This window comes from Mobula hypostoma, chromosome 10 (genome assembly GCF_963921235.1).
Source record: "Mobula hypostoma chromosome 10, sMobHyp1.1, whole genome shotgun sequence".
NCBI lineage: Eukaryota > Metazoa > Chordata > Chondrichthyes > Myliobatiformes > Myliobatidae > Mobula > Mobula hypostoma.
The window spans coordinates 9,883,416-9,897,043 of record NC_086106.1 but is presented as its reverse complement, the minus strand read 5'-3'; the positions used below and the strand labels follow the sequence as shown (position 1 = coordinate 9,897,043).

Sequence of the window (13,628 nt, the reverse complement as noted above, 5' to 3'; positions counted from 1 at the left end):
ACCAGCATTTTGTGTGAGAGGCTTTGAGAGGCGTTTGGATGGGCACACGGATGTAAGGAAGATGCAGGGATATGGACACGGTGTGGGTAGGAGGGTTTAGTGTTTGGGTGTTTCTGATTTACTGTTTAGGCACAGCTTGGTGGGCCGAACGGCCTATTTCTGGGCTGCACTCTTCTGTATTCCCGACTGAGTCGGTCTCTGCCCAGACTCTCAGTGAGGGAGGGGAGGGGCACTCTTCCTGCCCACAGTGTCTTTTTGCCCCAACACTTTGTACAGCCATGTGCAGGGAGTTAAAGTGGAAAACTAGAACAGGAAAGGGGTTGTAAAAGACGCCTCGCTCCAACTGCACAAGGTCCCGTTCAGACCGTCCTAAGGACTGGGAGACACGTGACAGCGGGAGCGCAGCGAATGTTCACCGGGTTGGCTCCTGGAACTTGGGAGGGTGGTTGAGTTGCCCCGTGAGCAGCAATTAAGCAGATTGGTCTGTAGTTCTCTGGCGTTTAGGAGAGATGGATTTTATCAAGAAACTTCCCAGGGTTCGACAGGCTAGACGGAAAACGGGGGACGTGTGTTCAGTGAGTGAAATGGCTCCCTTTGATGAGGGGACGGCTTTGTTCAATGTAAGAGGTCGGTCGGCCAGGGCGGAGCTGGTAAGAAATTCTTTCCCCACTAGAGGGAGGTGAATATCTAGTGCCTCATCTCAGTTTAGGAGGGGGAGAAGGTTGCTCGGCCACTGGGTTTTGTATATTAAAGGAACTGAATGAAGACGATGCGACAGGAAAGGCTGATCGAGGTGAAACTGTGCCGATGGCTACTTAGATTTTCAAAGGGCTTTTGACAGGGTTCGAAACTGGAGCCCGCAATGTTGGCGAGGGTCTGTCAGAATTGTCTGAATAGCAGGTGCTTCACGAAAACAGAGGGAATTCATGGAGTGCACAGGTTCTGGAATCTGAAGCAACGTGCAAAATATTGGAGGAACTCGGCAGGGCAGGCAGCCTCCATGGAGGGAAATGGACGGCCGACACTTCAGATGGGGGGGGGGGTTTCAACCTGAAACCTCAGTTGTCTAGTTCTCTCCGTAGGCGCTGCCTGACCTGCGCTGAGTTCCTCTAGGGTTCAGCGTGTGGCCGGAAGGAGGTAACGGTAGGGTAGTGGTTAGCGCAAAGCTTTAGAGTACCGTTGACCTGGGTTCAATTCCTGCCCCTACCCGTAAGGAGTTTGTACGTTCTCCCCATGACCATGTGGGTTTCCTCTGGTTTCCTCCCACATTCCACAGGCGTACCGGTCGGTAGGTTAATTTGTCACTGTAAGTTGTCCCGTGAATAGGCTAGGAATAAATCTGGGGATTGCTGGGCGACACAGCTCGAAGGGCCTATTCTGCACTGTATCTTATTAAATAAATAAACTTTTGGAGTAGCCTAGGGACTGGTTCTCAGCCAGACTTGTTCATGTTTAATGACCCGGAGGAGGGATCGAGATGTGAGATGTCCAAGTATGCTAATGACAGTGGAAAGGAATTTGACGATGGCTTTGTGCTTCCACAAGATGCAGGTCGGTTGCGTGACTGGGCAAAAGGCTGTCAAATGGAGTGCAGCCTGGGACACACGTGGTGTCAAGCAATTCAGCGAGAAGTTTAAAAAGCGGATTTGAGAATGGGATAGATTAGGTATTAAATGCTTCCAGGATCTGTTTGTTGGAGGAAGTCTCTTCATTTGAGCAATTATCAGCTAAATATAGCTTACCAAAAACCCACTTTTTTCGATATCTACAGATCAGAGATTTTCTGCGATCTCAATAACATGCACTTCCTATGAGTCCTGATAAGAACTTAATAGATGTAATTTCTAATTTGAAACCTTTTCATGATGGTTCAATATCCAATATTTATGGCATGTTGTTGGGAATGAGAGAGGCTCCTTTAGACAAAATTAAAAATGCCTGGGAACAAGATTTACAGACTTCAATTTCTGAGGAGACTTGGAATGAAATTTTTAACTTGGTTAACACTTCATCATTATGTGCTCGCCACTCCCTCCTACAATTTAGTGTGGTCCATAAGGCCCACATGTCCAAAGATAAGCTATCTCATTTTTATCCAGACATATCTCCCTATTGTGATAGATGTAACAATGGAGAGGCTTCACTAATTCATATGTTTTGGGCATGTCCGAGTCTTGAAAAATACTGGAAGGAAGTATTCCAAACTTTTTCTGTACTTTTTAAAGTAAATTTTAAGCCTAACCCTTTGACTGCCTTATTTGGTATTGTTGGAGAAAAAGGCATAACTTTGGAGACATGTGATTTGCATATATTGGCTTTTATTTCTCTTATAGCTCGGAGGGCGGTGTTGCTTAAATGGAAGGATGTTGCTCTGCCTACTCGCGCTCAATGGTTACACGACGTTATGTCATGCTTAAATTTAGAGAAGATCCGTTGTTCAATTTCTGATTCTAACCAAGACTTTCAAATATTGTGGGGACCATTTCTGAACTATTTTCAAAATCTTTGATTGGTGTTAAAGTACAGATGATGGCTAATAATATAAATCACTATATGAAAAGGATTTTTTCCGTCTTTCTTTCTTCACCAAACAGCTTCGATCTTGGTAGGGGGTTTAGATTTTCTCTATAATAAAAAAATCACATTTCAATATTACAATTTACGTGTTTGATTATGAATATGGGGTACTGCAATTGTCAGTGTGACTTAAATATAATGTATTCAGTACTATTCTATTTTTTTTGATTCATAGTGTATATCTTCATGTACTCTGTATTCTTCTATGTGGAAACTAATAAAAATATTGAAACAGAAAAAGCAGATGACTATCTAACTGGAGGCAAACTGCAAAGCAGAGGTTTGGATGGATTGGTTGTTCCAGTGTCAGAATCAGAAACAGAAAAGTTAGCAGGCAGGTCGGACAGGAGGTGAAGAATGCAGATGGCACAGTTACATAAACAATGACTCCATCAGCCAGTCCCAGAAGGAGAGGAGGGGAAGGGATGATGCTCCCCACCACCGGATGTCTTTGTGGAAAAAGCAGCAGAAACCTCACACTCCCACACCCCTTGTACTCTAGGAGAAACCTCACACTCCCACACCCCTTCTCCCTGGGAGAAACCTCAGTCCCACACCCCTTGTACTCTAGGAGAAACCTCACACTCCCACACCCCTTCTACGCTGGGAGAGACCTCACACTCCCACACCCCTTGTACTCTGGGAGAAACCTCACACTCCCACACCCCTTGTACTCTAGGAGAAACCTCACACTCCCACATCCCTTCTTCCTGAGAGAAACCTCACAGTCCCACACCCCTTCTCCCTGAGAGAAACCTCACAGTCCCACACCCCTTCTCCCTGGCAGGAACCTCACAGTCCCACACCCCTTCTCCCTGAGAGAAACCTCACAGTCCCACACCCCTTCTCCCTGGCAGGAACCTCACAGTCCCACACCCCTTCTCCCTGAGAGAAACTTCACAGTCCCACACCCCTTCTCCCTGGCAGGAACCTCACAGTCCCACACCCCTTCTCCCTGAGAGAAACTTCACAGTCCCACACCCCTTCTCCCTGGCAGGAACCTCACAGTCCCACACCCCTTCTCCCTGAGAGAAACTTCACAGTCCCACACCCCTTGTACTCTAGGAGAAACCTCACACTCCCACACCCCTTGTACTCTAGGAGAAACCTCACACTCCCACACCCCTTCTACGCTGGGAGAGACCTCACACTCCCACACCCCTTGTACTCTAGGAGAAACCTCACACTCCCACACCCCTTCTCCCTGGGAGAAACCTCACAGTCCCACACCCCTTGTACTCTAGGAGAAACCTCACACTCCCACATCCCTTCTCCCTGAGAGAAACCTCACAGTCCCACACCCCTTCTCCCTGAGAGAAACCTCACAGTCCCACACCCCTTCTCCCTGGCAGGAACCTCACAGTCCCACACCCCTTCTCCCTGGGAGAAACCTCACAGTCCCACACCCCTTCTCCCTGAGAGAAACCTCACAGTCCCACACCCCTTCTCCCTGAGAGAAACCTCACAGTCCCACACCCCTTCTCCCTGGCAGGAACCTCACAGTCCCACACCCCTTCTCCCTGAGAGAAACTTCACAGTCCCACACCCCTTCTCCCTGAGAGAAACTTCACAGTCCCACACCCCTTCTCCCTGAGAGAAACTTCACAGTCCCACACCCCTTCTCCCTGGCAGGAACCTCACAGTCCCACACCCCTTCTCCCTGGCAGGAACCTCACAGTCCCACACCCCTTCTCCCTGAGAGAAACCTCACAGTCCCACACCCCTTCTCCCTGGCAGGAACCTCACAGTCCCACACCCCTTCTCCCTGAGAGAAACCTCACAGTCCCACACCCTTTCTAAGCTGGGAGGAACCTCACAGTCCCACACCCCTTCTCCCTGAGAGAAACCTCACAGTCCCACACCCTTTCTAAGCTGGGAGGAACCTCACAGTCCCACACCTCTTGTACGCTGGGAGAAACCTCACACTCCCATACCCTTTCTAAGCTGGGAGAGACCTCCAGTGGACTATCCAGAGGTGGAGGCTTCAGGAGTGGCATTGCCTGTAACCAGATGGAAAATATTTAATCTCCCCCCCCCCAACCCCCCGGGACAGGGTCAGGCTCCCTTCTACACCTCCCTGTTAAGTGAAGGATAGGATGATGGGGGAGGCGTGTTGAGAAGTTCTTGGAGATTGATGGTGAGGATCTTATTCACCCTTCAGCTTGAAAGTGAGAAGCCAAAATCAGATGCGTTAATATTACAGTGGAGTGAAGGTGCCCACGGGGGCATGAGAGAGAAGCTGACCAAAATTGATTGGAAGGGGACACTAGCAGGGATGATGGTACAGCAGCAATGGGTGGGGTGTCTGGGCATCATTGAGAAGACCCGGGATCGGTTCATCCCGAAGACAATGAAGCACTCTAAAGGGAAGTTGAGACAACCATTGATGACGATTGAAGTTAGACAGCGTAAAAGAAGAGGGCAGGCAGAATAGAGCAGAAACAGTGGGAACCAAGAGGTTTGGGAACCGTTTCAAAACCAACAGATTACAACTAAGAAGGGAATAAGGAGAAATAAGGTGACATTTGAAGGTAAGCTAACCAATAATATAAAGGAGGGCATCCAAAGTTTTTTCTGGTGTAAAGAGTAAAAGATAGGCAAGAATGAACATTGGTATGCAGGAAAACGACCCTGGAAAAGCAGCAATGGTAGATGAACAGAAGGAACCAATTTACATCAGCCATCATCTGGAAGACATCAGCAGCATATCAGAAATTCAAGAGTGTTGGGGCAGAAGTGAGTGTACAGTAGTCACTATTACTAAGGAGAAGGTGCTTGGAAAGCTGAAAGGGTTGAAGGCACAGAAGTCTCCTCGACAACATGGGTTACACCCCTGCATTCAGAAACCGGTAGCTGCCTACATTGTGGAGACATTAGAAGTGATCTTTCAATATGTTGTAAAAAAAACACTCCCTACTCTGTACATATTTTTCTTCTTTCGATCGTTCTTTCTTTCCTCTCCTTTCTATAAGTGTATACCTCAGATAAATATTATGTGGAGATTTGCGACAAATATGATCAGATACATCTTATGGATATAACCATATAACAATTACAGCACGGAAACAGGCCATCTCGTCCCTTCTAGTCCGTGCCGAACTCTTACCCTATCGTATTCCCACCAACCTGCACTCAGCCCATAACCCTCCATTCCTTTCCTGTCCATATATCTATCCAATTTAACTTTAAACGACAACATCGAACCTGCCTCAACCACTTCTGCTGGAAGCTCGCTCCACACAGCTACCACTCTCTGAGTAAAGAAGTTCCCCCTCATGTTACCCCTAAACTTTTTCCCTTTAACTCTCAACTCATGTCCTCTTGTTTGAATCGTCCCCACTCTCAATGGAAAAAAGTCTAACCACGTCAACTCTATCAATCCCCCTCATAATTTTAAACACCTCTATCAAGTCTCCCCTCAACCTTCTATGCTCCAAAGAATGTTTGTTTAATGATGAAATTCAATTTTAAAAAAAATAAATTTTTAAAAAATGAAGTGATCTTTCATGAATCATGAGATTTTGAAATGGCTCCAGAGATCTGGGAAGTTGCATTTGACACTGCATTCTTTAAGAGAGAAAGGCAAATGGCAGGAATTTATATGCCAGTCAGCCCGAATTCAGTGGTTGGCAAGTTTATTACTGGGGACACAAGAGGTATTGCAGATGCTGGAAACCCAGAGTAATCCACACAATGTGCTGGAGGAGCTCAGCAGGTCAGGCAGCATTCATGAATGGGAGTAAACGGTCGACATTTCGGGCAGACACCTGAAGGTGCTCATTCCCTCCTCCAAAGGAAACTGATCCTGTTCACGGAGAAACCTGTGGGGGCCTGTTATGTAACAGGAGGGAGATTGAAAACTTGGCTGAGTGGTGTCATAACAACCAGCTCTCACTCAGTATCAGCAAGACCAAGGAACTGATTGTTGACTTCAGGAGAGGGAAACCAGAGGTCCACGAGCCAGTACTCATGGGAGGATCAGAGGTAGATAGGGTCAGCAACTTTAAATTCCCGGGTGTTATTATCTCAGAGGGCCTGTCCTGGACCCATCCCATAAACGCAACTGTGAAGAAGGCACAGCAGCGCCTCTGCTTCCTTAGGGGTCTGCATAGATTCGGCATGTCATCAAAGACACTGACAAACTTCTATCGATGTGTAGTGGAGAGTGTATAGACTGGCTGCATCACGGCCTGGTCTGGAAACACCCATGAAAAATGGACTCGGCCCAGTCCGTCACGGGTAAAGCCCTCCCAACCATTCAGCACATCTACATGAAACGCTGTCGTAGGAAAGCAGCGTCCGCCATCTGAAATCCCCGCCACCCAGGCAGTGCTCTTTCCTTGCTGCTGCCTTCAGGTAGATGGTGCAGGAACCTCAGATTCAGGAGCAGTTACTACCCCTCAACCATCAGGCTCTTGAACAAAAGGGGACACTTGCCCCCACCATCGAAATGTTCCCACAACTAATGTTAAGGACTCTTTATCTCATTTCCTCATTATTTACTGCTACTTACCTACAATTGCACAATTTGTTGTCTTCTGCACTCTGGTTGATCTTTCATTAATCCTGTCATACTTACTATTCTTCAGATTTGCCAGCTATGCTCGCAAGAAAATGAACCTCAGGGCTGTATGTAGTAACATATACGTACTTTGAGAATAAAATTTACTTTGAGCTCCACAAGCAATGTACTCAATATAAACAGACATTGCAGGTGTTAAAAAGTCAAAGTCAACATACTTGCAGTTGCAAAAATAAAAGTTGTTTTTTTCTCTGTCAATCATCTCTAAATGCTGCTTTTGTTTAATTCATTCCCACACTCCCCTGCTCTGCATCATACACTTTTAGCTGTATTACTGTCCAGAGCCGCAAATCCCATCCTGTACTGCCCCGTCTCCAATTTCTGACCTTGTTCCACTAAACATCCCCAACTTTCCTTTTAGACTTTAGAGTTGTATTGTAACAACTCCGCGGTGTGAAGCACAGCCCTTTAAAAGCAGTGACAGTTAACTATACATGTTTAAAAGAGCAGGGAATAAGGGGGTTGTAACCAACGTCATTCTTCCTCAGCTCGAGATCTGAGGGACGAAGAACTCGTCAGACATGTCCTGATAAAGGGTCTCAGCCCAAAACGTCGACTGCTTATTCATCCCCATAGATGCTGCCTGACCTGCTGAGTTCCTCCAGCATTTTGCGTGTTGCTGTGTTTGTAACTGCAGTGAACTCACCTTCCTCAGTCTGCAGGAAATTCAAGGGAAACCTCTTCACCCGCAGAGTGGTGACCATTTGGAACCCATCGCCACAGGGAGAGTGAGAGGCGGACAGTGAGGATGGATTTAAAAGGGCTATCGTGACACAGAAACCAGCTGGGCTGGGTCAACTCCCTGCTGTACACTGGGTGCTTTGTAGATTCACTGAGTACAGGTCCACAATCCCTTACCCGAAATCCTTGGGGACAGTTGCATTTCGGAATTCAGAATTTTTCGGATTTCAGACCACCTCCCCCCCCCCCCCGCCAATACAAAAAACACATATGCTCCAGTCCCTTATTTAACCTGTCTTAGTGCGGTGGACTTTAGGACCGGGCGGCGCACCAAACCTACGCTCATCCTCCTGTATACTTTAAATCATCTCTAGATTACTTATAATACCTAATACAATGTAACTGCTATGTAAATAGTTGTTATACTGTATTGTTTAGGGAATAATTTACAGCTTCAAACGAACCAAATCAAACACATGGTAAATGACTTATTGGAATAAATGTAGAACGTCACCGTCACTGTCACTATAAAACTTCAGTAACTTGTCCTTCTGTTTATTTAAATCATATACAGTGGTCGTTCCGACACTATTTTCTTCAGTAAGACGCCACACAGACACACCACGATCAAGTTTCTGCAGTAACTCCACTTTCTGTGTTATTGATAATGATAGCTGCTTCCTTCTCTTTTTCTCATTGTTACCCATAGGGGTATCTGCAGCTCTTTTTGACATTTGCACAGCGAAATTAAACACAAAGTCAACAGTGAACACAAAATACCAGCAGACAGCAAATGCACGTGTAACCAGTACGAGCGCTGAGCCACAACTGACGTCTGGCGGCCTCTGCTAGCACTGCCACGTCACACCTGAGTGATGTCAGCTGTCGGCGGAAAAAAATCTTTGGTTTTCGGAGCGTTTTGGATTTCAGAATTTCGTATAAAGGAATGTGCACCTGTACTTGAGAGCGAGTTTAAAATAGAATTTATTTATTGGTCACAGATGCTGAGAATTAAAATCCAGTCCCGTTACAGGTGACGATCAGTAGATGAAACTCTCCCCTTGCCCAGTGACCAGGGTGGGGAACAGGGCATGACGAGTAGCAACAATAATTGTCTGACACCAGACAATAAGAGTCTGACGCCAACAGTCACTTCGAAATTGGCTCTGGATTCAGCAACTGCGATGGTTAAGTATCCAGCATGCAGCTTATTTAAACTTTTTCCCCCGTGTGAACCTGCTGGTGTTTCACAAGGTTGGATGACTGAGTGAATCCCTTCCCGCATTTGGAGCAGGTGAACGGCCTCTCCCCGGTGTGCACTCGCAGGTGGGTCCGTAGGTGAGATAACTGGGTGAACCCCTTCCCGCAGTCAGAGCAGGTGAACGGCCGCTCCCCGGTGTGAACCCGCCGGTGCCTCTGCAGAACAGACGACTGGGTGAATCCCTTCCCGCAGACGGGGCAGATAAACGGCCTCTCCCCACTGTGAACTCGCTGGTGTTCCTGCAGGTGGGACGCCACAGTGAACCGCTTCTCACAGTCAGAGCAGTTGAACGGCCTCTCCCCGGAGTGAACTCGCTGGTGCCTCAGTACAGTAGATGAGGTACTGAATTTCTTCCCACAGTCCGAGCAGGTGAACGGCCTCTCCCCGGTGTGAACTCGCTGGTGACTCATCAGCTTGGACAGCTCAATGAATCCCTTCCCACACTCAGAGCAGGTGAACGGCTTCTCCCCGGTGTGAACGTGCTGGTGTTTCACCAGGCCGCTCGAGAGGGTGAACCTCTTCCCGCACACGGGGCAGAAAAACGGCTTCTCCCCGGTGTGAACTCGCTGGTGCTTCTGCAGGTGGGTCGACTGTGCAAACGCCATCCCGCAGTCCGAGCAGGTGAACGGCCGCTCCCCGGTGTGAACCCGCTGGTGCATCATCAGGTTGGAGGAGTGAGCGAATCCCTTCCCGCACACGGGGCAGGCGAACGGTCTCTCCCCCGTGTGAATCCGCTCGTGGGTCAGCAGCCCAGATGACTGAGCGAATCCCTTGCCGCAGATGGGGCAGACAAAGGGCCTCTCCCCACTGTGAAGCCGCCGGTGTGTCTTTAGGTGGGACGAATCAGTAAACGCCTTCCCGCAGTCTGAGCAGGTGAACAGCCTCTCCACAGTGTGACCTGCCTGGTGACTCATCACGTGTGATAAGAGTGAATTCCTTCCGGCACACGGAACAGGTGAATCGTCCCTCTCCTGTGCAACCTCCGTGCTGTGCCTGCGGGTGAGGTAATTCAATAAATCCCGCCCACGGTGTCAGCAGGTGAGTAGCCTTCGCTGATGTCCCGCCAAGTGGGATGAATTAGTGACTCCCTTCCCGCACACGGAGCAGTCGACCGGGCTCTCTCCCGCGTCAACTCACCTCTATGTCAGTAGCTGGAACGATCAAGGGCCCCCCCCTCCCACGCAGACAGCAGGTGAGGGGCCTCTCCGCAGTGCGAACTCACCGGTATATCTGTGGGTCAGCTGAGTGAGTGAATCCCCTCCCGCACTGAGAGGAGGCGAATTACTTCTCCCAGCTATCCCTTCTCTGACGATTCGAAGTTAGACGTCGTGAATCTCTTGAACAGTCAACGTGTCGTTGAAAACCCGACCTCTGGCGGACAAATGTTCTCAGCACCCCAGTTCCAGTGGGTCTCACTGAATTAAAACGGAACACTTCATTTCAGACACGGGGTGTTTTGTTAGTTGGGATGAGATCTCCAATGACCCACAACAGATATACTGGTGTTACAAAGGCTGGCTGGTGGTGTAGAGGCATGCACACCGGACTTCGAGGGACGCGGTCCTGGGTTCGAATCCAGCCGGCTCCTTGCTGGTTTTCTATCCGTACTGGGATGAGCGTTGGCCTCGTAAAAATGTTAAAGAAACCGCAAGGTTTGCTGTCCAAAGCGTCACGGAGATAGGAAATATCTGATCACTCCTTCAGTAAATCTTCAGGTCGGTTCATGCAAATCTCACCCCTACACTCAGTACACGTTGGGGGCTCTCCATGCTGCGAATGGCATGCTTCCTTCTCAAGCATCTCCTCCTCCACATTCAAAGGTCCGTGGTATTCAAGTTCTGGAGACGCACCGTTGCGTCCAAGATCCCTGCACAAAAATCCATTGCCGTTTCTAATCTGTAAAAGAAAAAATATAAAAGACATCAATGGGTGAACGACAGGGCTTCTAGATAAGATAATTTTAGTTGGTGAAACTCTCCTCACCTTCTAACTGGGCACAGTGGAGGCATCTCAACTGACCACCAACTTCTCTGGCTGTCTTTCTGTCTGTATCAAACTGATGATGGGCAGAAATGGCCTAACCTATGACTTCGCTCAGTCTGTCTCTCTCCATTAGGATGATTTCAAGTCCTGCAACATGTCCCCCAGCGCTACAACGAGCACATAATGTTACATGGCTGCTCCTGGAGACTTACGGCTGACTCTGACCCTGGCGCCCCCGCTCCACCACCGGGTGAACTCACCGAGCCCGATGCCAGTTAGCACCTAGAAGAAGTGATTAGGTGTTCTCGATGGAGATCGTTAACTTGTGGCACTTCTGTGATGTGAAAGCTATAGGTCACTTGTTACCCAGGATAATGTGTTTGATATCATTTTGTACACGGAATTAATGGGGCAAAACATTCTCACATGTCAGAAGACCTTGAAGATAGGTATATGGAGGAATTTAAGGGGGTTATATGGGAGGCAGGGTTTGAGGGTCGGCACGACATTGTGGGCCAAAGGGCCTGTAATGTGCTGTACTATTCTATGTTCTAAAGGTGATTTTCTAGACAAATACTAAAGCTGAAACAAGGATTTATTTTCTATGTAGCACTAATTGACATTTTAATTGACTGGAAGGTAGACCCAGTGCCTTCTTTTCCAAAATTCAAAGTGAATTTATTTTCAAAGTACATATATGTCACCATATACAACCCTGAAATTCATTTTCCTGTGGGCATACTCAGCAAATCTATAGAATAGTAACTGTAACAGGATCAATGAAAGATCAACCAGAGCACAGAAGACAACAAACTCTGCAAATGCAAATATAAATAAATAATATATACCAGCAGAGTCAGGCCATTTGAGACTGCTCCACAAATAACAACAACACTGAGATAACAGATAAAAAGTCCTTAAAGTGAGATAATTGGTTGTGGAAAATCGCAATATATGGACAAGTGAGTGTAGTTATCCCCTTTTGTTCAAAGAGCCTGGTGCTTCTTTTAGGCCTTGGGTTTTAACTGGGAACAATATCCATAATTCATTTCCCTGAAAGCTGCCTTCAAATGTCTTCATCCGAGATCCACATTACATTTTTCAAATCCTTTAAACGCGATTGCTAGAGCTTGCCAGTCTCTAGGAGATCCGGCGATCTAGCCGCTCCAATTCCCTCGTACTGCAATTCCGAGCACTTTCTGCGGTCGGGGTGGAAAAGCACGGGGTGTGAGCTAGCCATCTGGACACAAGCTGGGGTCTGATCAGCCCCGGCTGGGTCACCTGGAGGAGGTTGTATGATGTTGAAAGACCCGAAACACCCGATGATTCCAGGAACATCACTGAAGATTTGTCCAGAAGCATCAATAGATCTATGTACACAGCAGAAACGTGATTGCTAGAGCTTGCCAGTCTCCAGGAAAACTGTTGATCTAGCCGCTCCAATTCCCTCGTACTGCAATTCCGAGCACTTTCTGCGGACGGGGTGGAAAAGCACTGGAGGGTCAACCATGGTTGCTTCGATACCCAGAAGGCAACAGGTTTCAGAAACCTGTCTATCAAAGGCAGCGACAGCGCCTTCGCCCACCAACGGAAAACTTCCCGGGGCCCGGATATGTACCGTGGACCAACGGAGAGGGGACGGAGGGCACCGTCCCAGCGGACTGGGCTACGACGTGCCGGAGCTCGTAGCAATGGTTCCCCCGATCGAGAGGCGAGCCCGGTGCTGATGAAACCGCGACCCAAAGCCCCGCTCCTACCTGCCGCCGACCTTCCGCAGCCTCTCATCCGCCGGACGCATGCGCGCCGTTCGGCCAGCGGCTCCGGCTCTCTGCACATGCGTACTTGACCGGCCCGTCACCGCCGACGCGCAAGGACTTCTGGGTAGGAACCTGCGATTCCGAGAGTCTGACAGCGCAAACTCTCTTTTATTAAACAGACTAACAGTCTGTCACCGATTTCGCGTGGGGAACGAAAAAGGCTCTCTTGAATTGAATTGACTTTATTTCTTACATCCTTCTCATACATCTTTACGTTACGTCTCCATCTGAATGTGCAATCGTAGTAATTTATACTGTATAATAAATACAACAGTCAATGTAATATAGAGTACACTCAAATCAACGTGAGTTCATCAGTCTGATGGCCTGGTGGAAGAAGCTGTCCCGGAGTCTGTTGGTCCTGGATTTTATGCTGCGGTACCGCTTCCCGGATGGTAGCAGCTGGAATAGATTGTGGTTGGGGTGGCTCGGGTCCCCAGTGATCCTACGGGCCCTTTTTACACACCTGTCCTTGTAAATGTCCTGAATCATGGGAAGTTCTCAACGAGGTGGTCTACAGGTAAGAAGTCATCTCTCTGACACAGTGGTGTCAAGAAAACAACCTCTCCCTCAATATCGCAAAAACAAAGGAGCTCTTGACACCACTGTGTCAGAGAGATGACTTCTTACCTGTAGGCCACCTCGTTATTGTTTGAGATAAGGCCGATCAATGTAGTGTCGTCAGCAAATTTAATTGGCAGAATGGGCTGTGGGTGGCGATACAGCT

The 13,628-nt window shown here is 48.2% G+C and overlaps 1 protein-coding gene across 1 annotated transcript in view; it reads right to left on the bottom strand.

Moving 5' to 3' along the window:
• LOC134353200 (zinc finger protein 585A-like) overlaps positions 1-12,897 on the bottom strand; it is a 35,129-nt gene extending 22,232 nt beyond the window's left edge. The window contains exons 1-2 of the mRNA XM_063061218.1: positions 12,842-12,897; positions 9,065-10,997 (exon numbers count right to left, since the gene is read on the bottom strand). Coding sequence (XP_062917288.1) covers positions 9,065-10,015 — 951 coding nt within the window. The 5' untranslated portion in view covers positions 10,016-10,997; positions 12,842-12,897. The remainder of the gene's footprint in view (positions 1-9,064; positions 10,998-12,841) is intronic.
• Positions 12,898-13,628: the final 731 nt, after the last annotated feature.